The sequence below is a fragment of the Haliaeetus leucocephalus genome, unplaced genomic scaffold (genome assembly GCF_000737465.1).
Source record: "Haliaeetus leucocephalus isolate CR32 unplaced genomic scaffold, Haliaeetus_leucocephalus-4.0 Scaffold668, whole genome shotgun sequence".
NCBI lineage: Eukaryota > Metazoa > Chordata > Aves > Accipitriformes > Accipitridae > Haliaeetus > Haliaeetus leucocephalus.
Genome location: NW_010973104.1, coordinates 485,260 through 512,942, shown reverse-complemented (window position 1 = coordinate 512,942; position 27,683 = coordinate 485,260). Strand labels below are relative to the sequence as shown.

General features: G+C 49.1%; 1 protein-coding gene across 1 annotated transcript in view; it reads left to right on the top strand.

Moving 5' to 3' along the window:
* ZFHX3 (zinc finger homeobox 3) overlaps window positions 1-27,683 on the top strand; it is a 279,307-nt gene that overhangs the window by 33,896 nt on the left and 217,728 nt on the right. Inside the window, exon 3 of the mRNA XM_010579685.1 lies at window positions 4,041-4,272. Coding sequence (XP_010577987.1) covers window positions 4,041-4,272 — 232 coding nt within the window. The remainder of the gene's footprint in view (window positions 1-4,040; window positions 4,273-27,683) is intronic.

Genomic DNA, 27,683 nt, shown 5'->3' with positions numbered 1-27,683 from the left:
GTGTAATAGCAACATGGATCCTCAGTCCTGGTTACAACAGTCTCATCTCCGAAGAACGTAGTCTGAGTACATGGCATGGGGATGAGGAGGACTGCTTGCAGTCAGACAGATTAATACAGCTGTCGCATTAAATTCCGCGATTATTGAAAAATACTGTGGGTGAGGCAGCGTTAGACGAGGAAAAGAGAGATGGTAAAATAAACAAAGTTTGGGGTACATGAAGGATGGAGGTGCAGAGAAAGAAAAACTGAATATGGCGTCATTCCTTACTTTGTTTAAAAATTAAGATTTCCATAGTCATACACCGTGAACATTTATTATGCTATTATTTATCAGAAGAAAACAATTCCGAGCCAGATGTTAGGGAGCGAGGGCTGGAAAGTCAGCCCATCGGTCCGGCGTGAGTCAGCTCGTCCCAGCGCACGCGTCCTCGTTTGGGCTCGCGCAGGCACCGCTCCACGCCCGCGCCCTCCGCACCCCCTTCTCCTGCCCTTGCCGATGGCAGCACTGGCGTGAACGCTGCCGGCGTGCAGTCGCCTCTTTCTCCCTCCTCTCGCGTCTGGGGGGCTGAGGGCTGTGCACAGTGCGATCCCCAAAGGGACTGATTGCTGTTTGCTGGCCCCCAGCCCTCTGCAGCACATATAAGCACAAGTTAGAATTTTTCTCTTGCTTATTTAAACCGTCTTGCGTTCAGGCCCTCCGAACGCGCTGACTTCTTTGAGCCAAACCCAGGGGAAGGAGGAGGTCAATATGCAATTCTCCCTAAACCAGCCCAAAATGCTCGTCGGGTGGATCACGTGGAGCAGGGCTGAAGCCATCCTGGCTGCTGGCATGAGTGCGGCCGCCCGGCGAGCGCAGTGTGGCGTGGAGTCACCCCGAAATAGGGTTTTCCTCGTGAGAAGCTGAAGGAGAGGCTCCGACTGCCGCCGGCAGCTGGCGGGGCAGTGGTTGGTGGGGCCGGGCCAGGCCAGCTGTGTGGCAGCGGCTCTTCAGCGGTTGTTCCCTGGCTCAGGAGTTTTGTTTGCCGTCGCGCTCTGGAGCGGCCGTGCCCGGGGGAGACTGCCCTGGGGCACGCGGGGCAGAGCCGCAGTGGATAGCTCTTGGCGTTGAGACGGAATTGCCAAACGTGGGGCGTTTGTAACTGGTGCGGGACTGGCGTTCCGCAGGGAAGAGGTCTGTGGTGAAGGTCGGGGGCAGGCAGTGCAGGGGTTACGGCAAACGGAGGAGACGAGGTCTCTGAGCGGGATCCTCCTGCGCTAATCAGTGCGCCACGGAGCAGGAGCACAGCTTTGCCCGGAGACCGAGCGCTTCCGGAGTGGAAGATGGGCTGGATTTGGCTTGATTTGTGTGCAGGGATAGGTGTTGTGAGCGGCACAGTGTTGTGCTGCGGTTAGGGTACGTACAGGAACAGCCCGCGTCCCCCTGGGAAGCCGTACTTGTGAGCCGTATGGTTTCCATCAGAGCGTTGCTCTGTCTGTTTCTGATTTAAAGTGGAGCTTTGACTAAACCTGATCAATATTTTGCATGCCATGCGTGAAGAACCAGATGTTGGAAGTTTCCTATCGTTGAGAGGGAGGGGGCAAACACCCCCCCAGACTTGCAGAAATCAATGTTCTCTGACAGAAGTTGGTTGGTTTTCCTAGGAACAATATATTCCTTTGATTTTCAAGTTGATTTGTCTTCTAACAAGGTTCTGGTTTAATATTTTGAATTTGTTTTCTGTGATTCGGATAAATTCTCACAAGGGGAAAGCTTAACAGTGTGATGGACAATAACTACATATAGTTGTCCAGCGTTTTGTCACTTCAAGCGACTCACAGCTAGTATTTGCTCGTCCGTCACACTGTCTTATTCTGGCCTGCTCCTTTCCTCCATTGGAAGACTGACGTGAATCAGAGGTAGGCGTGCGATGTCGCGCCGTGTCCGGGGTGGACTTGGTGGTGTTGGCACCCTCAGGTCTTGACTCCTTCAGCACAACAGGCGGGTGAAGCTGACCCAAGCACAAGGGATATTTGAACATGCGTGAAGCAGGAGCAAAAGAACAGCAGAAAATAAGACATGCTTATTAAACTGTTTAAAACAAATGTTTTCCTAAAATTCTCTTTTAAATGAGAGCAGTACAGACTGCGCCTCTGGTTCCCACAAAGACCATGTCCTTAATATTTTCTTGAACTTGTGACCAGATTTTTCTTACTGGGGGTTTCCTCTGCCTTCTCACAGAAGCTGCCACTGAGCCCGTTGGCACTTTCTGAGCTTGAACGCGGTGTTTGTAGGGTTGGGGTCTTCCCCCACACGCCTTTCGACTGACCGAAGATGGAGCTTGCTGTGCGTCTCCTGGAGCAAGACCCCCAGCCTGCAGCGAGATGGGGCAGTGGGGAGGTTTTACTGCTGAGACTGGATCTAAGCAGGGCAGAGCAAGGCTGGTTAAGCCGGGCCACGTGAGCCGGTCGCGTGGCTCTTGTGACTGGCTCGCTAGCCTTAGCTTTTCATGTCTTAGGCCATTTCTCTTTTTCTGGCTCAGGAAGAGGGTAATGCATGCAAACAATAGAAATGAGAAGAAGAAGAAGTTCTTATGAGGGAAAACAGCAAAAAAATCTTTTGAGGGCACCAGTGGGATTAGTGCCCTAGTGGATTCTTCAAATATTACAGTGAATTTAATTAAATACATTGCGATCCCAAAAGAGGCTAGTCTAATTAGCCAGATCTGGAATACATTTATTCTCTTCCCTCACCCTTCCAATCAGAAGCCTCAGCATCAGCTCCTATCCTATTTTTAATCATTCCTAGACTCAGAGGGCTCTCCTTCCTCTGTGTTAGCTAAGCACACAGCGCTGGGTAATATGTGTCTTTAATCTTATCTTAGCTGTAACTGAGATAATACACGTCAGAATTTTCACCACAAAGTCCTGGCTGCACGTAGGCAATATTTTTGATTGACAAACCTTGAGATCATGTCCAAATCACCTTACTTACGCACCTTGGGCGAAGTGCTTGGCGAGGCAAGAGTTTCATGAGATGACCCAGAAGACAAGAAGAGGTCTTGAGGTTGGACAGTGGGAGCTGGCAGGGATTATTGCTTAGCTGAAATGTAGGTGTGTGGAGGAAACCCCAAACGGCCTTCACTGAGGAATCTTTCATGTCATTTGACTTGGGTGTCCATTTTTCCTCTACTTGTGATAAGCCCTTACTGTGGGAATTAGGAAAGTTACTGTGAACTCTCAGCCCTGATGCTGCCTAAACTGAATGGAGGGCGGCTGTGCCGTGGCAGCCAAAGTAGCTATAAGCAGTGAATTCTTCCCTCTGGTTTTAAGAAACAATTGCTGCATCCTTGGGATCCATGACATAAAGAAGCTATTTGTTTCCCTGGTGGCATGGATCTCTGTGCCAGATGATTGATAGATTTTGTCAAATAATCAGGGTATGCTACTCTCAAATTAGCTATATTGGCTGCTATAGCACAGCTTCAGAGGGTGACAAGATTTTTTTTTCCAAGTGCTAACCTCTTGCCTAGATGCCAGGGAACAGCATGCTGGGTGATGGATAGGATGGCACATGCTCTGCGCTCTGCTTCCATATGCTGTATCCGGGACCTCTCGATCTAATGGGTTCATTGTGTTCTAGGATTGCTTTGGTTTTATTCTTCTTAGTTTTCAATGAGAATTTATCAAGTTTAATTTTATATGTTTGACATGAAGTTGGATCCCCTCCCAGGATAAGCTTTAAATACGAAAGAATTAGCCATGCGTAGGTTGTGAGTAGTTGTTAATGTTGGATCTGGTATTTTCTTTCACTGAAGGAGATGGTCTTGCCTATCTCGATTTTTGCTTCTGTGCTCATTTCAGTATGTTATGTTTTTCCTGCTTCTAAGCAGGAGAGCGCATGGTACCTTGAGAATAAACAGGCTTGATCTTGCTGTGTCTTTGTCAAAATGTGGCTTCTTACTTAATTCCCAGGTGGCTTTTAGCAATTTACGGTGGACTAACCCAGGGAGACTGGAGATGATAAAGGAAATTCACATCTTTCTACTTTATTCTTCACAGCACCTTCAGCATCACGAGAGCGGGGTTGAGGGTGAAAGCTGCTATTATCACTGTGTCCTCTGTAACTACTCCACCAAGGCCAAGCTGAACCTTATCCAGCACGTGCGCTCCATGAAACACCAGCGGAGTGAAAGCCTGCGTAAGCTGCAGCGCCTCCAGAAAGGTCTGCCTGAAGAAGAGGAAGACCTGGGACAGATCTTCACCATCCGCAAGTGTCCAGCTGCTGAGGCTGGTGAGTGCTGCCTCCCTTGCATGAACAGGGTCGGGCTCTTGGCTCCTCTGCGTCACAGGATTTCAACAGCAGCATCTGACCCTCTGTGCAGTTTCATGGCAAGCTGAGTGACTTCCTTGTTTCTCTTCCCTGCTGTGGGGATGATGCTTATTGCTTATCAATAACATGTTATGGAAGTCCCGGCTGCCCTGAGGTAGGACAGGACCCCTGTTGTACCTGCAGTGTCCAGCATAGCTCTGCCTCACGGGACTTGTGACTGGTGGCTCTGAAGCACCAAATACTTACACACGTACTTCATTTTGTACTTGTAAGTGGTCCCCTCTGTTCCAGTGGAGCTAAACGCAATTTTGACGTGTAGGGTGTGTATGTTTGTTCACGTTAGTGTCTTCAACAGTGGAATATTGTATGAGCATCTAAAGATACGGTCACATTTGGACAACTCTAACAAGCTAGCGTACTGTACTTTTTGTAGATATTTTGCAGTGTGTCACGTGATGTCTTGAGCGCCAGAATGAACCTGTCCCAGCTTGTTCATTGATTTCTAGTATTTCAGCCATATTGGATTGGGAGGAGGTGCTGGTTGGAAGGGGTGGGCAGGAGAAGGGGCGAGTGTTCGTCTGTTTTCCATGTCTCCTCTTGACAGGGTGGATAACATGAAGGGCTCGGATGAAGCATTTGCTCATACAGAAAGGACAGATAATAGGAAAGGGATTGAAGCTGTGAATTTAGGAAGAGAAAATGTGCCTTAAAGGGGACAGTTAGGCTGGGCAAAACAGAAATTGTACCTTGTTTAATCATTTAAAGAGTTAAGAAGTTTTTTACATTAGGAAAAAGTAAGATCTCGTGAAGTCCTCTTTGGAGGGAGGAGGAGGAGAGCCTGCCCCAGTTGGCTGGTACATGTTCTGTCAGGGAGGTGAAGATGCTGGAGCTGGAGGGATGTCAGTGAAAGCCTTCACAACCCTCCTCTCAGCTTCAGCCAGGACTTTCCTCCACAACTGCTGTTGAAATGGCTAAGTCTTACAGAAAGGTGCTCTGAGGAACTGGCATTCTGCAATTAATGCATATAGAGACAAGGAAGGTGATCTTAGCTTAAAGGCGTTGAGAAAGGAAAGCAGCACCAGCTGGAGGAGAATACCTGTGGGTCTTAGAACCGTCTCTTGAATTAAGACCTGGGTTGCGTTGCTGTTACACGTGTTAGTAACAAGGATCTGAAGTACTTGCAAAACACCCGAAAAGTAAAACAGGAGACTTTTCATTAAGAGTTAAATTCAGTCTCATGGAAAAAAGTGACCGATCTGTGAACTCAGCAGCCCAGTGGAGTCGAGGGCATGGAATATGCTTTCCCAAAGGTCACGGTGACAGTGAAAGCGTGCTGTGGTTGCCACACCATCCCGGAGGGGACAGCAGCTCTTGCAGCCGTTCCGCTTCTCTACAATGCTCCGTTGTAGAAAAACAGTCAGATTTCGAAAGGATATGTTGACCAGTGTTGTATGGTTTGTGAGTTTTCTTAAAAGCAGAATGAACAGAGAGGAGAAACCATCTGTGCCCTTTTGTGATATACAGAACAATCTTGAAAATCTTTGTTTACTTTAGAAATTTTTGTTTACCTTGTCTTTTACTTTAGAAACCTTATCTTTCCCTATACGTCCGCCAGGATTATGACATTGCAGGTACTGAGAGTGCAGAAGCTGACTAGCTGAGAGGGAAAATGGTTTGTTGACCATTTAAAAAAAAACATTATTTTTTTTTTTAACTAAAAGTCTTGACAAGTCACTGAAAGGAAATATTGGTTTAAAATTACTTTACTTTTTCAAATGGCTTAAGGTAATTTCCTTCAAGCTCATTGGCTCTTCAGCAAAAACTGACAGCAAACAAGACACTAAGACTTTATCATATTTTATTTCAAAGGTTAAAAATACAAGTAAGAATAAAACTGTAGAATGCAAAGTGGGGGAACCTCTGAGCTGTTTTGCAGGTCTCTCTGACCTGAGATATTTAATTTCAAACACTCTTCCAACCCATTGTTGAGCAAGACTAAGCAGGCACTCCTCGCCGGCGCGCTGGTGGCTGCAGGCACGAGGCACTGCTCCGGTTATCCCTGCGGTGACAGGAGTAGGATTTGGGTGAGAGGCTGCAGTACCCCTGTGGGGGAGAACGGATGCTTTCGTCTCCCGTTTATTCTGATCCCATTACAGTATCAGAACATCAACTCGAATATAAAGCGGGGTGGCCCTGTCGCCCCAGGCCAGAGGCTGGGCTGAGGACATACACCGGGGAAGGTGCATGCCGCAATCTGGAACCCAGCAGCCCTGGTGGGTGCTGGTGGGTGCCCGGGCTGGTGCCTCCACTCCCGAGCATCAGGACAGGCGGGGGCACTGCCCGGCACCCAGGGGTGGTCCTCGTGGCAGGCAAGGTCAGGCTCTTGCAGGGCACAACAATAATTTGTGTCTCAGCTTCGATTTATTCAGTGTAGTTTCTTCACGCATAAAAAGATCTGCCTCAAACAGGCTGATTCTTCCCTGTTTTCTGTGACATTTAAACTTCCAGTGTTATAAAATGCTGCTGTTACTTATTATTCAGCTGGCTGTTGCTTTTCTGTAGTTCTGGGTGTCAGCAATGTGCAGCAGGAATACGCACATACCTAGGCTTAAATTCACACTTCTGATGTGTTTGTTTTTTCTTGGTTTTGAACTTTGCCAGTGTGTTTGGCTGTTAGACCTGTTCAGGAGAGCAGCACATGCTACTCAGTGAGGCTTCACTGACGGGTCTTCCCAGCACAACGCTGCCAGCGTGGGGAACGCTCTTCCTTTGTGGCAGGGCTGCACTTGGGGTTTGCAGCTGGCTCTCCACATTTCTTCCTCCTGTATAATACGGTGGTGTCTCTACTGTATCCCCATTATGTTTTTTATTGTTTTTTTCTGAGGGCTAGGTGGACTTTCCTCACTGCCTTGTGACGAGGAGTCTCTGGTCGTAACAGATAACACAAGAAAGTCTTCCCTGTGTTTTGGACACCTTGAGCAGAAAGTGCTTTTCTGATCTGTGACATGTCTCTGTCAGGGGGCCCAAAGGGATAGTGACTTTTTTGCTGGTTTGCTGCATTACAAGTGCAGTGGTTTGTTTTGATGCTGCTGTTAACTCCCTGGTAATCATCACTGTGATTCTCTCTCCCCTTCTAGTTAATTATATTTGTTTTGAATTCAGTTTACCTACAAATACAATACCAGCTTGTGTTTTTTTTCCAAAGTGAGTCCCCTTTTGTTATCACTGCTCTTTCTGAGGACTCTTAAAACACGTCAGTCCTCGCCGCTTTTCTACCTTCTGCAAAACTCCTCGCTGGGAGGGTGGCCCAGCCCTGGACCGGCTGCCGGGGAGGTTGTGGAGTCCCCGTCCCGGGAGGTGCTTGAAACACGACAGGCAAGGCTGAGGCCCTGAGCCGGACCTTGACGAGCGCCCGTCTTCTCTCCTTGTAGAACTGCAAGTGCTCAGGGCAGGGCTGAGCTGGCAGAAAACCGTTCCCTTCTTGTGCTGGTCTGTTTTCTTGCTGGGCTGGCTGGCCAGCTGCTGGTTTGCCTCAGCAGTAGTAGGAAACATCATCCCTCTCCTTGCTCTTCGGTCTGGTGTGCTGTGACCAACAGCAAGCAGGCACGAGGGATCACGGTGTAAGGGGACGGTGGGGTCCAGCCTGCTGCTGCTGCTTCCAGGGCAGACCCCTGGGCCAACCGTGATCCAAGGCGACGATCCTGCTGCTGGAGACCTTTGTGGCTTTGCTAGAAACGCTGAAAGATTCTTCACTGCTTTTTTCTTTCCTTAACTTCATCCAGTTTGTGCCAATCTCCTCATCCCCAGCTTTACGTAAAGTTGCTGGTTGCAGTAAGGAGAGGTAGCTCAGCCTTGTGTTCAGTGGGACTGCGCAGACCGAGTGAGTGGAGTTGCCCTGTTCCCCTTCCCACTCCGTCCTGTGTGCTCTGTGGCAGAGAGCAGGTGCTGGGGTTAAATGCCGTGTCTGTCTGTGTGTACGTACTTGCCGGTGTGTGCAAGCATGTAGGAAAAAGCATGGCTGTCTTTGGGGCGGTGCGTAGATATTTGCTTGTACAGATGCATCTCAATCTGTTGGAAGAGAGTGTCTGATCATACCTTAATTAGTCCTCTAACAATCTACAAAGGTCAGTGCCAATTGCCTGTTCATTTACATTCGTAATTGTGATGGTTCTTGATTGCACATTAGTTGCAACTCATTCCCTCCCACTCCACAGAAAACACATGCAGCAGCCTAAGCAACAGCCTGGTAGACACAAGAACCTTTGTCTCTGCTTGTGCCAGCAGCACAGCCTTCACTGAAACTTTTGTGTCTTTTATGGAGGAGAAGCTACACTCCACTTCCAGTAAAGGAATGATGAAGTCGTTGGCAGAGAAATTATATGGACATCAGGCAAGAAACACAGTCCTCCTTGAACTGGATAATTAAAGACAATTAAACTTTTCTGCTTGCTCTGAGAAGTGTGCTAATTATGCAGGAGACAGGGAAGTAGGCCCAGGCTGGACGTTCAGCTGTTTTGTTGATCAGAAAGAATACAGCTTTAGGGGTGGAGGTTTATTTTCCTCTATGGGGTATTTTTGGACATCTATTGCTGTAGTATCTGGGCTGCTGCCACTGCAGATGTCAGCCCCTTGCTGCAGAAGCATCTGTATAACGTTACTCATAAGCTAATTGATTTTTAATGATGGGGGTTTAGAGAAGAAAAAAAAAAAACCCATAATAAAAAACAAAACGTTCTCAAGATGTAGGGATGGATGCACTTACGACTCATTAGATAATGATATAAATAAGAGTGAAACAACCTGCACCAAATTTTCATTCTGGCTTTGAAAGTGTTTCCTTCTAGAAGGCATGGAGCCCAGGCAGCCCATTTTATATCTCAGACCGCCGTACGCGGAGTAGCCGGTCCAGAGTGGGACTGCAGCTTTGTCTGAGGCATGTGTTGCACAGGGGAGTACGCAGCCCCCTGCTCGCTCTGTCGCATCGCTCTTCATGTGCCATCCACATGGCTGTGGATTTGTTACAGCCCCAGCTGCTGAGCCTGTTTCTCCTTAAGCAAGTGCCATTCATAATTCATCTGTTTCCTCCCTTACCTATTTCTTCTGAGTCCTCCTGTTTTCCATCTCCGTCTGCTTTCCCTTTCCATAGCTGTCCTCCTGTGGGAGCAGCAGAGGGGGTTTGCCCACTCTTCCCACTGGTGTCCCTCAGGTGTCCACGTTCCTCACCTGCACCAGAGTCCTGGGCGTCCCTGGCCAGGGACTGCTGCTTTGTGCAGCCACACAGGTCAGGCTCTGCCACGCTCCTCAAGTCAGGAGAAAGTCCTGTTTCTTGGGGTGAGCTTGACCTGAGCTGAGGTCCCTCAGGCAGAAACACTTGATGCTTGGGTTTTGCAGGAGAATAACTAGATCCAGAAGGGTCAGGTGGAGCTGAGGCAAGAGACCACCTAGAGTTTTATGATGCCCATGAGTTTCATTTTGATCATCCTCTCGTATGAGTCCTGAATTTGTTGGCATCTTTGAAGGGAAACATATTTCAGCAGATGTGAATGCAGAGGACAATTTGCATGGCCAAGGAGCTGTGTTGGTACAAGCAAGCTGTGCAGTGCCTCTGTGGCAGGAGGAGAGGTTCCTGCCCCGAGGCACCATCAGCTGAGGCTGAGACCGCCCTGCGTTGTCCAAGGAGGGAGCAGAGCACAGCAAGGAAAAAGTGTGTGCCTTTCTCCTTCTCCTTTTCCAAGGCAGATGGAATACCTCAGTCTGGACACAGTCTGTGGGACTGTTGAGAATGCTTTTGAAAAAACAACAACAAAAAATGTGGCAAGTGAGCCCAAAAAAGTCAAATTTGTTGATCTTTACAGTTGTGCTGGAGGCCATTACAGAGCTTTGTGGGATGAATAAGATGACTTGTGGAAAAGTCATGTGGTATTTAGTGGGAAATGCTGACCATTTCTCAACTCTGTGAGTCATCCTATAGACATTTTACAAAGCTTTGTAACTTTAACTGTGAAAATCTGTAGGAAGGCTAAAAATAAAGGAATATCTTCTACTCAGTGTAGCTCTAGATTTTTTTTTTCTTAGCACCACATACTTCTGGAGAAACTCTTTGTCCTTGTGGAGATGGGAGTGTTCCCCTAAGACCAGGCTAAGCCAGCCAGAGATACCACTGGTAGTTTTTGAAGAATTATTTTGCTGGACGCGTACCGCAAGGGGATGCCGCAGTCTCTCCATTTCACCACAGAGAACCAATCCCCTATGGTGGACATACTGCTTCAGCAATCCTGCTAATCTCTGCCAAATCCTTAGCAGCCATCTTCTTCCAACACACAAAGTCATTGTTGGGTCCCTCGCGTGTGAAGAGTGAGGGCAGGCTCTCTGGAAGCCGTTGCTAAACTCGGCCAAGCGCAGTCAAAAGCCCCTTTGTTAGGGCAGGAAAGGGGCTGGGGGGGGCTGTCAGCAGGAGGATCGCTCCCTGCCCATCTTCCCGTGCCTGGCCTTACTGGAGCATCCATGCTGCTCGCTCTGCCGGCAAATGGAGAGGGACTGGCCACCCTCCCCACTCCAAACAGGTTGATTACAATTATATAGAGGAATACCTTTACTGTAAACCTCTGTTCTGGTAACCCCGTGAAAGCTGCTGGCTCCCAGAGCTCCCTGGGAGGAGGGGATACCTCGTGGCTCCCGCTTTTCCCCTCTTCTGCCGCCCGGGCAGAGGTGGGTGCACTGTCCATCCATGTCTTCCTCATATTTCAGTATTCGACCTTCGGAAGGGCTGTGAACTGTAGACTGAAATCAGGATGTGAATTTTTAATGAAACCAAGTATGTAAACAGAACTGAGGTATAGCTAGAGCAGTTGCCAGATGAGAAAACCCCATGTGGTATAAAAATAGCAGTCACCAAACTCAGCTTGGCTCTGCCTGTGGTGCTTGTAGACAGCTGGATGCTCATATGGTGCTTGCACCTCTCTTTTCACTCTGAGTCATATGAAACACTTTGCTAATGTTCCTCTTCCTTAAAAGCAGTTTTCTAGCTGCACCAGGGATGCGAAGGCATTGCCGTCAGGAGAGAGGTGATGGTAAATGGGAACAGAAGCAAGTTCCCGTGTGATCAGGAGCAGATTTGTTCATGAAACACTCAGGATGTGGTTTGCAGCATGAAAAAGTTTCTCTTAGACAAAAAGTCTCTATTCAGCAGAAGGGAGGATTGATGTCAGCCACGTTTGTCAGTTTAAATTTGTGACTTAGAAGTCCCACAGCATGCGTTATCTTCTTCCTTGAGGCGGAGGCATTGCTCTCTGAATTCCCCTCTCTCCTGTCCAGGTTCTCCAGTTTCTCCCTTCCCTTGGTGGCCGTGCCCCGGGCTTAGGAATTCTGGTCAGCCCAACTGTAAAATGAAGTGAAACACGTGGTGGAGAAAGGGGAAGGGGTTCCTCCACAGAAATCTCCTGTGAGGGGAACCGTCATCCTGTTATTTTCCCACCTTGAAGAGTGGGCAACCATGCAAGACATTTCTCATTCACAATCATCAAGCATGGAGTAATTATTAATGTAATTTGTTACAACAGGGATGCGAGACGCTCCTTTGGAGTGGATTTTTCATTATTGCAGGATCTGTACTTCCAGTGGAAATTTAAGACTTTTGAAATGAAAATGGGTAATGCCAAATGATACTTCTCCCTGTTTGAAATAACTCAAATTTATTAAGATCTGATGTCCTCCACTTGGTCTCGATTAAAGAAAATGTGGTCATTGCTAATGCTGGAGAAACATGCATGTTGCTCTCCTACATCTGATAGAGGTAATGGAGGGTTTCAGAAAGGAGTAATTAGTTTGCTTTTGTAAGCCTCTCTCCACTTTTCCGTGGGACTTAATTGCACACAACAATTAAAAACTTCCCAAAGCAGATTGCTTGTACAGTGTCTGCAGGAGGACAGCGTACAGCATTTATACTATAGCATCTACTACCCAAAAACACACTACCAACTCTGGCTCTGCTAGCAATGCACAGATTTATCTGGCTGGAGTGCGTGGCCCTTGCAGAGGGCTAGGGAAGAGCAATGCGCAAGGTGCACGCTGAGGGATTTGGTGTAAAATTTCCCACCTGGTGCAAGCAAGAGTTCCAAAATGATGTTCTGCATGTCATCTCCCCCCACTGCCCCTGCCTCTTACGGCTGGAGAAGCTCCTCTGGTCTTGTGCTGCTGCCAGTCATCCTCTCCTCCTCAGAACGAGATTCCTTCCTCTGGTGTTTTAACAGCTAACCTCGTTTCGCATGCTACCCCTTGCCATTTCCAGGCTTGTCCTTGATTGACACATTTAATAATCTGCCAACCCAAATGACAATCTGAGCTCCTGTGTGCAAACATCAAATGCTGCCCAGCTTCATTAGCTTCTCTCAGGCTTTTTACCTCTCTCTCGCTCCCCGCAACCCAATATTGTCTTTTCCCAATACGTTATCTGTAACCCCCTGAAGGCAGCAGCCTGCTCGGTCTTTGTTTCCCAAGTGTTGCATGTAAACCCAACCAAATCATCAGCACGTGCCTCGTCAAAGAGGTGCTCGGCGCGCGTTGCAGCAGCCCAGCCGCAGCAGGTCCTTGGGAGGGGGCCAGGAGGGCCGTTGGGTGCTGTGTCGCATGCACCCAGCTTTCTGCCGGGGGCTGTTTCCTACAGCTGGGGGTGCGCAACAGCTTTGTTGTCTGAAGAGGAAATCCGTTTCTGTCATCTCATCCTCACACGTAGGGAGTAAGACAAGCTATTGTCCTGTTTTGAGAAAACATTCACCCATGGTGCAATAACATACGTGAAATAGCAACAAAGAGGAAAACAGCTCTTGGCGATATGTATGTTAAGCTGATTAAACTCGCAGTTCCCCTTTACTGCAGCATTTCTGATCTCTGTGCCAACCCCACCAAATACCCCCACATGCAGGATTATCGTCTTGTTTTCCGAGATCTCATGTCATGTGTGTTCGTTTAAAGCAGGAGGACAGCTTGTTGCGTTCCCCTTTGTTGTTCTGCTGAACTTTGGAATTTTTTCATTTTTTGTGTGGATTGCATGGCTTAAGGACCTTTTACCTTTCCAGCAAGTTCCTGATGGGAATCGTGGTACTTCTGCGCAGGGTCTCTCCTTTGGAGGATGGCCAGAGGCTGGGCAGATAGCAAACTCTCTTCTTCATGGCTGGACAGAGAGGCGGGTGGAAACTTTTGGTTCTGCTTTAGTTTCATATTGCTTTAATGGTTATCAAAAATGCAGTAAATGTACTTCTCACAGCCATGGGTCAGGGTTGCTGTACACAGTTAGCTCCTTTGGAAGGTCTGAAGACATGAGGAAATCTACATGCTTTAAGAAAGTCAGTCCCTTTAGGGGACTTCTCGGTTCCAGTATTATTCTGTAGCATCGTTTGTAACTGTTCCCTCCTTGCGTCCTTTCCCCTTTTCCTCCACCCAGATTTTGGAGAACGCTATTGCATCTTTCTGTCTTTGTGCATATGGGACACCATGGGACTGTTAGGGTCTGGCTTCGCAGAATGCAGGGATGAAGTTGGTTCCCCTTTAATATCTGGCAGAGACAGATTTCCTTTGTTGTTTATTTTTTGGGGTTGGTTTTGAGTTTAAAGTAAAAAGCAGTTGTGCCTTAGCTCTGTTCTGACCAACCAGCAGTGAATAGATAATCTCTAAAGGATATGAAAGGTTTAATCATTTTAATTTTGTTTTTATTAAAGTTTATCGTGACTTTTTTCATGTGCCCCTGGTAAAGCGGGGGGGTAACAGAAATCTACACAAACCCCCAAGCATTCGCTTAATGAAACTCTCTAATGGGAGGCGCCTGGCGGGAAGGAAGTGGTTAGATAGCTGGGCTGGGGAAGGCAGACCAAAGGCATGCTGTAATATCACTGAAACGTGGCAGGAATCTCATAAACTCCCCATCTAGCTCCAGCAGACACTTGTCACTGGGAGCTCATGGCTTTCATTAAGCAGAAAGAGAGGAAGCTCTGACGGCTGACTTGTTCCAGAATGTTTTTCTTGTTCGGCTGCATCTTAAAGCCCTTTCCACTTAAATAAAGGGGAAAACATCACCAGATGCTGTAGTAAAACACTGGGAAGCTCCTGGTCCCTCTCCTACTCTAGTTTTTTCTCCCCATCAAAACAAACTCCAGAGCCAGACTGAAACCAGGTTGTCAGAGCACAGCGTGTCTCCTGAGCTCAAGCAGCTGCTGTTTCCTTTAGGACAGAAGAGTTGCGTCCCTGTCCTTGTGGTCTCGCCCTTGGTACTGAGTTTGGTCACCAAAAGCCCTGCTGTGGTGCTGGCTGCACCTTCTGTTTCTCTTCCCTGTTTCTCTTTTGTCCTTTCCAGTTTTAGAATAGGGAACGCTTTTCTTGAGGACTTCAAGGTGGTTGTTGCAGTGGTGCTGGTTAAATTCAAGACTGAAGGGCTCTCCCTTTTGGGGGTGAATCAGTAAAGCCTTGAAGATGTTGCAGGTTGAACAGCAGTAGGTGCTGCAGCCCTGTCTCAAGATGTGTTGGAGAAGGGTTAGATATCAGTGTGGGCGACACAGGTTTCATATTAGCAGCAAATTCAGCTCATGTCTCATCAGCACAACTATGCTGCTTCTGTCCCAACCTCGCACTTGCTCAAGTGCTGTGTCTGGGTCTGCTGCTTTGACGTTCTGGTGGTAAGGAGGAAAAGAAACCTTCCAAAAACTTAGACACACACGCTCCAGCAACTGTTCCTCCACTGTCAACCCTAATTTATGATGTTCATCTCCATAGTATTGCATGGTAGCAGCACATCTCCAGTATCTTTCCTACAGGTTTGACTGTTGTAGCCATTGCTGCACTGCTGTTTTTTCCCTTTCTACACTGCTTGGCTTCAAATTAAATACATGTGGAACGAACATGCCTTCATCTGTGTTAACAGGTTAATGAGTTTAGAGGGTTGCCTCACTTGCATGCTTTTGTTGGTGTATTAGCTCGGAGTCTCTTGTCCTGTTCTGCTGTTGACCTGAGCTGAAAGGGTCTGGAGCTCCAGCACGGAGAATTGCTGATACCTTGATACCTTCTGTCCTACTAATTTGCCTAATAACACATTAGGTGGGGACAGTGGCAGAAAGAAATGTTCAGTCACGTTCAACTGGGCACAGGCTTTGTGTTCAAAGGCAATGAGGATATTTAACTTGTTTATAAGTAAACAGTGGAGTAGGGTGAGGAGGGGCCGTGAGAGGGAAACTACCTGCCAGGCTTCACGCTCAAGCCCTTGCTGAGGAGCTGCTGTACGGCAAGGTCCAGCAGCTGGGCTTGGCAGTTGCTGATCCCTGGGTGTAATTACTGATACAGAACGAGAACTCTGCTTCAAACCAACTGCCTCGCTGGATGCTGTGTGAAACAGAACAAACCTCCAGCCTGGTCTGTTGGCACTGCTCATGCTTCCTAGGTTTTCCTCTGCTCCTCGTGTGGAGGTGCCGCCATGCCCCACTGCGGCATCCCGGTGTCCTGCAGGGCATGGCGACCAGACAGACCCTACTGGCCTTACGCTGCCTGCCCAGTTGTGCAGCCCCAGCGCAGAAGAGTGCTGGGCCCGTGCCAGGAGGAGAGGTATGAAACATAAGCAGGACCCCAAACTGCCAGATGGTACTTCAGGGTTTGCTGCAGCTCCACCCACGCTTGATTTTGGTATCTCTGTGGTGGGCAGCCTGAAGTCTCATGTAACAACTCCTGAAGAGCACTGGTAGGTTTGGGAGCGTGGCGTTCTGCCAGTTCCTCTCCGCTCGGTCATACAGGGTCATCCTTAAGGAGTGTCAGAGGCTGAGACTATTTCCCTGGGATGGGGTTTGCCTTGGCCACGTGCTTGGTTTTTGTGTCACGGCAGCACCTCTGTGAGGTGCCAGAGTTTCCAGGATTCCCTTCCGCTCTGCTGTTTCCTGCCCATCTGCACGTGTCGTCAGCAGTGAACCTTTCTGGCTGATTTCTGTGATGGGGGATAAAAATGAAAGTTGTGCTTGAAGCCAGGCATCTTCTCCAGACTTCTCAGAAACAGGGTTAACTCCTCTGTGACGCTGACACCAAAAACGTGTTGCAATGCCACCAGTCCTGGCCAAGGACTGCGGTTTCCTTTCTGGAGGAAGCATCAGCAGGGTGTCAGGAGGTGGTGGGCAAGAGCTCGTCAGCTCGAGGGGGCCCATGCCTACTTCTGAAGGTCTTGCCCTGTAACTGATAGCTCACAGTCCAGTTTGGCAAGACGCTCCTAGGCAGAAATGCCAAGCTTGTTTTCCTTCTATGGTTTCATTGCAGTGTAAGAAGAACAGGGAAAGAGGATGTGGGGTGATTTGTGTTTCTCGAGAGGTATATACACAGACTGGATGGAGTCTACCTCAGTGTAGCTGTAATTCTGCATTTTTCCCTTTCTTCTGAAAATGTTGCACTTTTTATAATTAAAAGTTCTTTTAAAAGGTTATCTGAGCCAGTCTAAACATAGAGCTCTACCTGAGACTGGCTGAGGCAGTACCAGGTGTCCTGGGCTGTGATGGTGTGTCCTGGGGAAAACAAATCCACCCTTTCTGTGAACTACACGGTTTAGATGGATGCAAAGGATGCTTTTACGGAACTGTTTCTGTTCCTCGCACAGGACATTTACACCAGATTTCTGGTCTCCAGCTCCATCTTTTCATCAGAGAGGAAACTGCAGGACAAAATCCCTTCATACCTCCTCCTGTGGTGCTTTTGCACCACTGGTTGTAGCAGAACCTGCCTATGTATTTTCTGAGACGGACAAACTTCTGTCTAGGTGTTTTAATGCCAATAGTAATGGGAAAGTCACTGCATGAGCCTGTGGAGGATGTAAGTCAGGGTCCAGAAGCAACCTCTGGGCCTTGGATTAGCAAAGACACTGAGCCCACGCTAGCTTTGTCCTTCACGTTTTAAACGTTTTTGACTTACAGATTATAAAAATGTTGCTAATTTGTTTCAGCAGTTCTTAGAGATGTTAAAAGATGGGACTGAAACTCCAGAATTCTGGACAACGTCACAGTTCTGACATGGATCAATAAAAATAAGTTACTACTCAATTTAGGGTTTCATCCATGGAACAAGAAGAATATTGGCTTACTCTTCAGGGTGGTTGTGAAACTGAATTCCTTGACATTTGCCATGTGCTTTTCGATCATTGGAAGGGAGAGGTAGAGTTCTTCTCATGATCTTTTTTTCGAGTCTTCAGAGACAGAAAATTGTCCTTCCAAGTGCCAAACCTGCAAGGAGAGTGCTGTCAGCCATACCACTTGTTGCTGTGACCAGAGCAGGCTTCTTTCTCAACTGGTCAGCCAAAACAGTTCCAAAGAGAGAAAGCAAGCATGGCAGAGCTTTTCCAAAGTTTGCACACTCAGACCTGTAGCATCAGCACACTAATGTGCCATCCTGTTTGGAAGGTGAACTTGAAGCTTGTTGCCACTGAACATGCTGATTTGGGGTTACAGTGTAGGCTTCATTGCCCTGTACAAGAGATCCATTTGCTTATAAAAGCTGATGCAAGTCCACAGGGTCATGCTCAATGCTGGAAGAGAATGTCCTGCACCTTTCTTCCTGTCAGGGAATATCCCCGCAGAGCATCAATTCCTTTCCTGTTTGCTTCTGTCTTTTCCTTGTCCTGATTCTCTCGTGATTCACTCTGCTGCAGGAGCACATGTCTGATGGTCTTTATCTAACTGGCAGGACTGGAAGAGGAGAGTGGCTGACCTAAACAAAAAAGTGCTTTGAGATCTTTGTTCAGAGGAGGCATTATGAAAATGGAAAGTCTTCTCATCCTGCAGCTCATTTGTTAGGATTATAGACTTAATTGCAAGAGATACAGAGCTTGGTTTCTGAAATTGATTTTGTTTTTCTTTAAGAGCCATAGGCAAAATGAGATTGTATATGTTATCAATGGGATGATTTGTGAAACAGGGTTTTACAGCAGCTGGCACAGGGCTAGAAGCAACCCCTGGCCTGACCCAGTCCAGCATTTTCACTGCTGTTAAGCGTACTTTGACGTGCATGTCAGGAGAACGCTCTCCTGTGTACTCGCTAGTGGTCCGGTATTTGCCTGTATTTCTCAAATATGCTTGCTTCCTTTTCATTCTGTAAGGCCTATTGATCCTCTGGTGATGACATTAAAGTCCTCAGAACTGCCTAAGAAGGAGCCACCACACGCATTTATTTTTCCACTAAAAACTTGAGATTGTTTAATAACGTGTCTGCCAACGCCAATGTCTTGCTCTAGCTGCTTCAGAAGGGAATTTGGGGACCCGTAAACAAATAATAACCTACCTCAAATAAAGGTCTCATCCTTATTCCTACTAAAATTTAGTTCATGCCCTTAAGCAAGAGGGTTTCTATTTCTTCCAAATAGTCAGTTTGCTTTTCTAAGTTGTACATCTTTATGCCCTTGCCATACATTTTGTTTTGACCTCACTGATTTCTTGAGGCCACGAGTTCCAAAGGTTAATTGGGAGCCGTAAGAGAAAGTATTATCCGTATTTGCTTCAAATTTGCATTTTTTCCAAGTTCATTGTCAGTCCTCCAGAGACTGTAGGATGAGAGGAGCAGTATTGGTCCAGCTCCCTTGAACCAACCTTCATTTGATGCTCCTGTAAAGGCAGCCTTACTTCTTTTCAGACCAAGCAGCCCAATCATCTCCTCCTTTTCTGTGTAGGTACCTCTTCCTACCCCTTTTTTCAGCCTTTTCATTCATCTGCGGCCACTTCATTAAATAAATGACAGCGTTTAATTTTTTTGTCCCGTTCCACACGTGTTCTAACGTGTTGTTTCTTCCCCATGCAGTGTCAGATGCAGATTTCCTTTGGTCTGCCTGCAGGGATGTCCTGGCCTTTCTGAAGCTGGCACGATGCACCACGTACATCCCCGCTTAGTGCCCTCACTGGTCCTGCATTGGGCCCCAAGCCCTTAAATCCCAGCTTGCTCCTGGAATGGTGCATGCAGGGCCCCTGCACGGCCCCTGCTATCGCTCACCAGGCTCAAAGGGACAGAAAGTGGGGATGGACTGAGCGTGACTTGCGAGCGTTTTTCTTTGCTTTTCTGATTTGCTGGTATTCATGCAGGGCAGACGCTTCTGCTCCTTTTCTGGGAACTACTCTCTCATTTGGTTACCAATTAAGCTGAAGCGTTCTGGCCTTTTCCATCCTCCTTTTTATTGTTATGAAGGGTGAATTAGGGCTTGGTGTTTAGGATTGTTCTCTGGCCTCCGCTGCTACTTTGCTGCCTCCTTTGTGGCAAAACAATGGCATTAATTTTGGCCTTTGCAGGCAGGCAGGCAATCTGGCAGCGCACAGTGCCTGTCCGTTCCACTTCACTTGTGCAGCCACCTCTCCTTTCCACATCACCTACTCACTTTTCTCCTCCTATTCTTTTTTTTCCTCCCCTTTTGTGCGTGCGTGTGTGTGTGTGTGTGGTGTGGAGGATTGCTCGGAGTTTATTTTGTTCCAGTCTGGAAGGGGTTAGAGGTCACAGCCTGGATGCCGAGCGAAGGGAAGCAGGCATGTGGGCAATACGGAGCGAGCAGACCTTTCCCTGCTGCGCCTCGTTCCCTGAGCCAGTGCCTCGCTGTCCATTGTGGGTCTGATGAGACTGGGGGAGCGGGAGATGGGTCCTGCCCCCCTGTTACCCCTTCACCAGACAGTCCCTCTCCCAGGGCCTCAAGCGGTGTCGTGAGAAGGCAGTGACACGGGGAGGATGGAGAGCTCCTGGTTAGGGGACGGAGGGATGCCGACAATGCCCTGTAACCACAGGAGCGTGGCCGTGAGCGGCGGCGGGTGCTGGCGCAGACCCCTTGGGGGATCCTGAGCAGGCAGTGGTCCCGTGAAGCCTCCGCACGGGGCCAGAGCCGGGGCAGCAGAGGAGGGAGCCCGGCTGCTCTCTGCTCTGCCCCCGAAAGCAGCAGCAGCCCCGGTCCACCGCTGCTCAGAAAGGTCCCCGCAGGTGGCCGTGGGCCGGGTGCGGGCCACGCGTTCTGTCTGTGCCCCGCCAGCGCTCTGGGGTCCTTGTCCCCCCAGGCATCGCTTCCCGGTGGCCTTTGCCTAAACTCAGGAGGGTGGTTGAAGGAGTGGGCAGCTGCTGGGCAGCACTCGTGCTGGATCCTGGAGCCGCTTGGCAGCGAGCAGCCGCTACCGGCTCCACTCTGGATTTCCCCTTTCCCCTGATTGATGGCAAGGGAGGATGTGTGCGCGAGGTGAGGAGCGCGGCAGCAGCTCCCCGGGGTCACCGAGCACCCGCTCCCCGCCGTGCCATCCTCTCCCTCCCAGCTGTGTGCTTGGGGAGCATCAGAGACCCCTCGCTTCCCCCCCCCTTGAAGTGGGATGCCCTGGTGGAAGCAATCCCAACCAGCCAGCCCAGACCTCCAGGTGACAAGCCTAGCCACCGGTGCGTGAACGGGCTATGGCAGTGACCAACTCACCTCCCTGCAGTTTTTTGGTCAGTGTTAAACTTTCTGTTTACACTTGTGCTACTGTTGTGCCAGCTGCTGAGGGGTGCAGCGTGCCAACCCGTACCCCATGGCCACTTGGCGGGCGCAAGGAGGAGAGCAGAGGCATGGGGTGCAGTGCCCAGGGCTGCAGGGCCAGGGATGGTGCTGGGTTCAGACCATCTCACGCAGGAGAGCAGCACTGGTGAAAGGGAAGGAAGGAAAAGAGGTTTCACCGTGATCACCAGGATCATCCTAAAATAGCAGAAAGAGGAAGATACTGAAAAGGCAGGAAACATCCATATGTCAAGGATGTGCTGTTGGAAAGGTGCAGTGGGGTTTTGCAGTGCCTGTCACTGGCATAGAGTGTCAAGCCCTCCAAAACTGGGTACCATTAGAGAGGAAGGATTGAGAGCTGGGGCAAGGAAGAAGATAACTTCTAGCCCGAAAAGGTAATTAATGCGAAATGAGAGGCTCCTGTCACATTGAAGGCTGCTCCAAGTGGTGCAAGTTTCAGAGGGAAAGACTCAAAAAAAGAAAAGAACGGCAAGATTAAAATCAAGTGGAAGAGCGCAGTGCTTTTCAGAAGGTAAGTACGGTTCTGAAATTAGCAAGGTGATTAGTTTTTTTGGTTTCTTACAGCGGGTGGGACGGATAGCCCCACGTGCTCTCAGGGAGTTGCAGTGCGGAGGAAGAGTGTGGTACTGGGGCCAGTGGACCCAAGATGGAGAGCTTGGATCTCACTGGAGAACTTAGGGAGCTGACAAAGGACATGCACTAGGGAAAGTCAGAACTGTGAACAGAAGTCTCATGCATGGCAGCATGCTAACATCAGCCATGCTCCTGCTAGAGTTGAGTCACAGCTCACGGGAAAGCGGTGACCCCGTCGTGGTCTGAGGTCTGGATCCTTTTTTGTTTTCTTTTAAATACCATAAAAAAAGAATAGAGGAGTTGGAAGCCATTGCCTGTAGTCCGTTGTTGTTGTTGACAGTATAAGGCAGTGCTTTCCCTGGCTCTGCGCAGAGTAGCAGTTCCAGCTCGATGTGGCCAGCAAAGTGGTGAAAGGAGGACGTTCTCCACAGCCTGGCCTCCAGCCCTGCCACGCGCCCGTGTGCCTCTCGCTGCCTCCGGGCTCCTGCCAGTGCGCTGGCAGAAATGCTCTCCAGGTCCCACGGCCGCTTTTAGCCCTCAGGAGAGCTGCTTTGGGCTCAGCTCTCTTCCTCTCTTCACTGAGATTTTTGCACAGGACGGCTCTCACCTGCTGGCCCGTGGCCGGCTTCGGGCCCTGGCTGGGTCTCCCGCTGGTCCGAAGGAGCGTGGCAGGCGAGGTGGCTGCCTGGCGTCGGGCGAGCCTACCCTCCACAGCCAGCTGCATCAACGAAGCGCGCACACGCAGTCAACAGTTTCCTTTCTTCTGCACAAATTGGCAAGGACTAACCTTGTCATATCTAGTGCAGCGCTAACGGGCGCCTGCCTCCAAGGGGTAATCATGCAGGCATAAATTCGGAAAGTTGCTAAGCTATGAGCAGTCTTATGAGCATTAAAAGTGTCCTCTTTGCCAGAAAGGTCATTCATAACTTGGCTGCGCCGCTGATGTACAGTCAGTGATATTGATTGATTAATGTATAAAAAGCACCAAATCCATTTGCTTCTATGAAAGAGAATAAAGTGCAGTCGACTCTCTCTTTATTTTCACCTCATCCTTTTGTTTGAAGGACGTTTTTTTTTTCTCTTTTTGTTTTGCCAGCTAGGTTTAAGGGGGTTACAAAAAGCCAGTTTCTGCCAAGTAATGCGTTCACAAAGGGAACATTGATTCACATCAGTGTCGCTTGAATTACCCTTAAAGGTTTGCCAAGGAGTTGTTCTTATATTAACCTTCTGTTCATCAAAGACGAAATAAATAAATAAGTCATAAAATCAGCTTCACTGCCCGCACTGGAGTTGGATGCAAAACAGGAATTTCTTCTGTTAGGAATTTGTGCTCCAGGTGCTGCTGCTCAGCCCCTCTCCCCCACGCTTCAGGCCCTTTCCCTCCTGCTAAGCTGCTTCCTCTCCTCTCCCTCCCTGCCCGGCTGCTCCCTCTTCCCGGGGCGGCAGGACAGGCTCTAGGGCTGCCCCGCGGCACCTCCGGGGCCTCTTGAGCGGCACAGGGTGGGAATTGGCTCCGGCGCAGGGATTAGTTCTGAGCCGCTGCCGCTCCGCTTCCACCGCCCAGTTGCCTGCGAGCCCTGGCCCTGGGGACAGGCAGGAGAGCAGCGGGACGGGACGGGGGCTGCAGCCCTGATGGGGCCCGGCCAGCACCGGGGGCGAGGGTCCAGCCTGGCGGGTTAGAGCCTGGGCTCCGTGGAGCCCTCAGCCTGCCGGGACTTTGCTTTTCCAGCGGCAGCGTCCTCGTAGCTACCTTGGCCGCTCAGGTGCTCGGCCCCAGGACGCCGGCGTGATGTGCGAGGGCAGTACTTGCTCTGTTCTGAACTTGGACAAACGTTGATGGTTTCAGGGGAGGGGGATTCCTGCAGGGGGTGTTTTCTGAAGGATTTTGTATAAAGCGTTGATTTAATCATGGCAAGCTTAACTAGATTGATTTCTGCATGGGAAGATAGCCTCGTGACGACCCAGGACGTTCTGCCCCATCTAGTTTTAGCATTCTTCTAATTCGCTGTAAGTCTTGTTTGTTTTTCTGGACTTATTTGGCCACTGGTAATTAATTACGTGTTGTTCCGTTTCCTTCTGGTTAATTCTGAAATGGGAGATATTCTCGTGCCTGTGGAGCTTTGTGCAACAACATCTCACCTTTCTTTCTCCAGGGTGCATCTGCACTGTCCATCCCAAATTATCCTCTCCCCAAGCGAATGCAGTAAGGGTGTTGCAGTTACCTGTTCCTTTTGGGACGATGGCTGGGGGACGTGAGTCTTGAGTGATTCCTGTTCTCCGCAGCCGGAGCTGTGTTTCTTTTTGTTAGTGGTGTTAACTCTGACTGAACTTCTGTGTTTTCACTTGGTCCCTGTTCCAAAACCTGTGAAGGACCATTCGATGGCATTTCTTCTCTTGAGCAGAGCGTTTCTTTGGCTTTGTTCTGCGTGTCAGGCAGCTGTGCGTGTCACCCTTGTCCATAAAACACAAAGCTCAGATATCAGCCTCACTTGGAAATGTCTCTGCATGAGCTGTCCCCACCTGGCTGTCACAACAGACCGTCTTCCCAGTGTGCAAGCTCATGACAGCCCCCAGGTTCTCTGTGTCATTTCAGATAACCTGAGCCACTCGGCTGCAAGCGGTGCAGAAGCCCGTGGCTTCCAGCTTGGCTGCGCGTTCGTGCTGGTGACCTCCCTCAGCTCCCGAAGCACTGGCTGGAGTGGTGGAGGAACTCGGCTCCCAGGTGCACGGTTGTGTCAGACCCCCGTTTCTGCTGAGGGCTGTGCCAGCGCAGTGCCGACGCTGCGGCACGAAGCGCAGGGTGCCTGTGCTCGGAGGCACCGGCTGGCTGAGGCCAGTGCTGGTGCTCGGTGGTGGTGTTACGGCGGTGCTCTGCACCAGCGTGTGAGCCCGTGGGTAACTGAAGTACCACCAACCTCCACAGAGCTGCCCACGCGACTTTTATTTCAGTGTCTCTTACCTGGTGAAGAAGACTGATGATGATAATCCTACTAACTGTTGAGGGCGCGTGCTGTGGCATACACCAAAAATGGCAGAGAGAGCAGGACCACCACAGGATGTTCTTCCCGCCCATGTATCTCTGTCTACACATCTGCTTGCATGGTGCAAGCACTGTGGTGAGCCTTGGACCTTGTGCTGCCCCAAGCAGCAAACCCCTCGAACCCCTGCATGCCGCCCGGCACGGCTGACAGCAGGGGTTGGCACCTTGCATTCCCTGGAAAAGCTTTTTCCCCGTGGCTGCTGCAAAACCCAAAAGGAGAATCATCTTATTTTTTAATCTTTTTCTCAGATTGTGGGAGAATTGCAGAACGCCGAGGCCCCCTCCCCCTCCAGCGAGGCAGTAGGGATTGGATCAGACGATACAGAGTGAGCATGCTGAGAGTGAATCCATTTTCTCTCCTCCATCTCCCCAGAATAAATTAGAATTTGCCTGATTTAATAAAATGGCTTCATCTCTCTGCCATCTTTTCTATCTCCCATGCGTTTCATCCCCACCCCCACTGCAAAATAATAGATCTCGGCTGTATAGCGTCCTGTTATAGGCTGGCAATTTAACATGTAGGGTACGTATGTGAGTGTCTGCATGCACAGCCTGCAAAAGGGTCCGGCCACTGAAAGTGCACAGAATTTGTCCCTGTATCTCAATTTCCTTATTGTCAACTGTGATAGTTATAATTGCTGTCGAGGTCAGTGTAATTTACTGTCCATCTGTCATTAACCTGACCTCACGGGTGGATGTGACTGCCATGCAGATATTGTTTGGGGACTGGGAGTGGTTAGTGATAGAAATTTTACAGCACAAATTTGCCCCAGCCACTTTTCTCTTTAATTGGCATGTATTTGTCTATGCATAGAGTGGAACTGTAGCTCTTTGCCGCAGACCGAGAGGAGGGGTTATTGTTAGAATTTAGATGGTTTTGCTACAGCTGAACCTTTTTCTCTCACTTGAATCTGGTGTTTTAATTTCTGTTTCCTAGGTTGATTTTTTCCTTTCCGTTCTGACACTAATTATGCCAGGCGCATTGGGAGCGGTTGCTGCTGAGAGGTACCCAGCTAAGTGTTAAGAAAGGTTTTAAAAACAGACTGAACTCTTTCTTAATGAGGCTCAATCGTGCTCTCCTCCGGGTGGTTTTGTTTTGCTGATCTGTCAGTTTTTCGAGGATTTAATTGCACTTTTTTCATATTAGTCTTTGAAATGGGGCTAAGCAGCTTTCTGTAAAACAAAATATAGAAAAGGAGAGATGTTACTGGCTTTCCTATTTTCTTCCTTTGCTTTCATCACTCTAGGATCATCATCTGCCACTGACTCCTGGGACCCAACAGTAGTAAAGAACAAAATTTATGAGAGCAGCAAATGAAATGGCAGGCTAGACCACTATGGCGGCTCCAAAACTGTAAACCCTTGCAGGCAATTTTCCTTGCCTCCCTGCTCCTCAGTCTGGCTCCTGTCGTGTTGCTGCTCATGGTAATCCTAGAAGACCTTCCAAATGTTTATTTTGGAGGAAGAAGTAGGAGGCGAAAGGGAGGGTCGAGGAGCGCTGAAGTGGCTTGTCCAGCGTAGCTCATTTCCTGCAGAAATGACACAAAAATGATTCAGAACCAAGCACTGCTGTGAGGCTCCGGAACAGTCGGAGACTCCCAGAGCAATGGAGGTTGGCAGGGGCCTCTGGAGGTCACCTCGCCCGGCCCCTGGCTCAAAGCTGGGCCAGCTACAGCAGTTGGCCAGGACCGTCTCCACTGGGGTCTGAAGCATCGCCCAAGGATGGAGACTCTTCAGCCTCTGTGGGCCCATTCCAGTGTTCCAGCTCTTCAGGAGCTGGGAGTCCAGGGGAAGGGATGCAAAGTAGATGATGTTGGGATGGGAAGAGGCAGGAGAGAGGAGGCGGATGTATCTGTGATGCTATTATCTTTATGGCATAGAAGAACATGTTTGAAGCAATCAGTATGGAATTCTTAATTGCTTCACTTACTTCTGCGCTCCTCGTGGGACAGATTGTACAAATGCAAGAGCTGCCAGGACCCTCATGTTAGCGCACTGTCCCTGCTGTACACACTATTTTTAACTAGCGCTTTGTTTTGCAAAGATGCACAAAGCTGCTGCTTTTTCTCCCAAGGATGCTAATAAACAGCAGAGGCAGTAAGAGCTTTCTGATCCGCCTGACAGTGACTCTGCTTTCTTAGCCTGCAATTCATTTTTCCTTCTCTTTGCATTTACACTTCCTTTCTTCCACTTTCTCTTCCTTTCTTTTAGCTTTGGTTCTCTTCCTCCGTCTTTCTTTTTTTCATGTTTATCTCTTAAATATTTAAGAGTCTCTTTTATTTCTAGTCTCAGCCTAACAAAAATCCCGTTTTCCTTTTTTCATTCAGATGTGTGCCTTCCTTCCTCTTCTAGTTTCCAGCACACCTCTCATGAGAGTGTAAAATCCAAGAACCAGATCTTTGAGATTTCAAAATAAAATAAAAGTAAACTCTGCTTTAAAAACACTTTAGCAGGAAAGCCAGGCTAATTGTAAATCAATGAGTCTTAAAATGCAGCATTGATCTCCAGTTAGAAGTTTGAAGGGGAAAGCAGTAATTACTGCACTGAAGGTAGATTTTTTTCTCTTAGTAAGTTCTGGGCAGAAGGAAGGCTCATTAGGGCAGCACTTCGGAATCTGAGTAATTAGTTTAAAAAGTACTTTTGTGGTGTTATTCCCATGGCTAGAAATTATTGGAGTCTTCACAGATTTATAGTTCAGCTCCGATAAGGTTTGATTTATTATTGTGTTTGGCGGGGAAGATCCTTCCTACATCATCACCTGGGTGCAGATCTGGAGCAGGGATTAGTCTGGGAAGGACTGCTGTGGGCGTGCAGGGCTACCGCGTGCCAGCGGGTCACCCCAGCGTTCCAGTAGAGCTGCCAGCATCTACGGGCATCACACCCCTCGTGTCCTGCCGGCACTGCTCCTGGGGCTGGTGTGACGGGTGGATAGGATTTGCGCAGCCCAGCGGCACCATGCCTGCAGGGAGCAGCAGCTCCTGCATGTCTTGCGCGTTCACGCAGCTGCGTGCTCAGGTTTTCTTTCTTGACTTGCTGCGTCTCCTCTGTGGCTGCTTGTCACGCCTCGTCCTTGTGCTTCCCTGCCGCAGTGACTATGTCTCGCGCGGTCCCGTGCCCCCATCCCCACCGTCCTGCCTGCCCGGTGTGCGCCCTGCCCGCGGGCCATGCTGCGGGGAGTGCAGGCAGGGTGCTGAGCTGCACAGGCAGGGAGCACGGGGCTGCTGGTGCCGTGGTGGCAGGGAACCC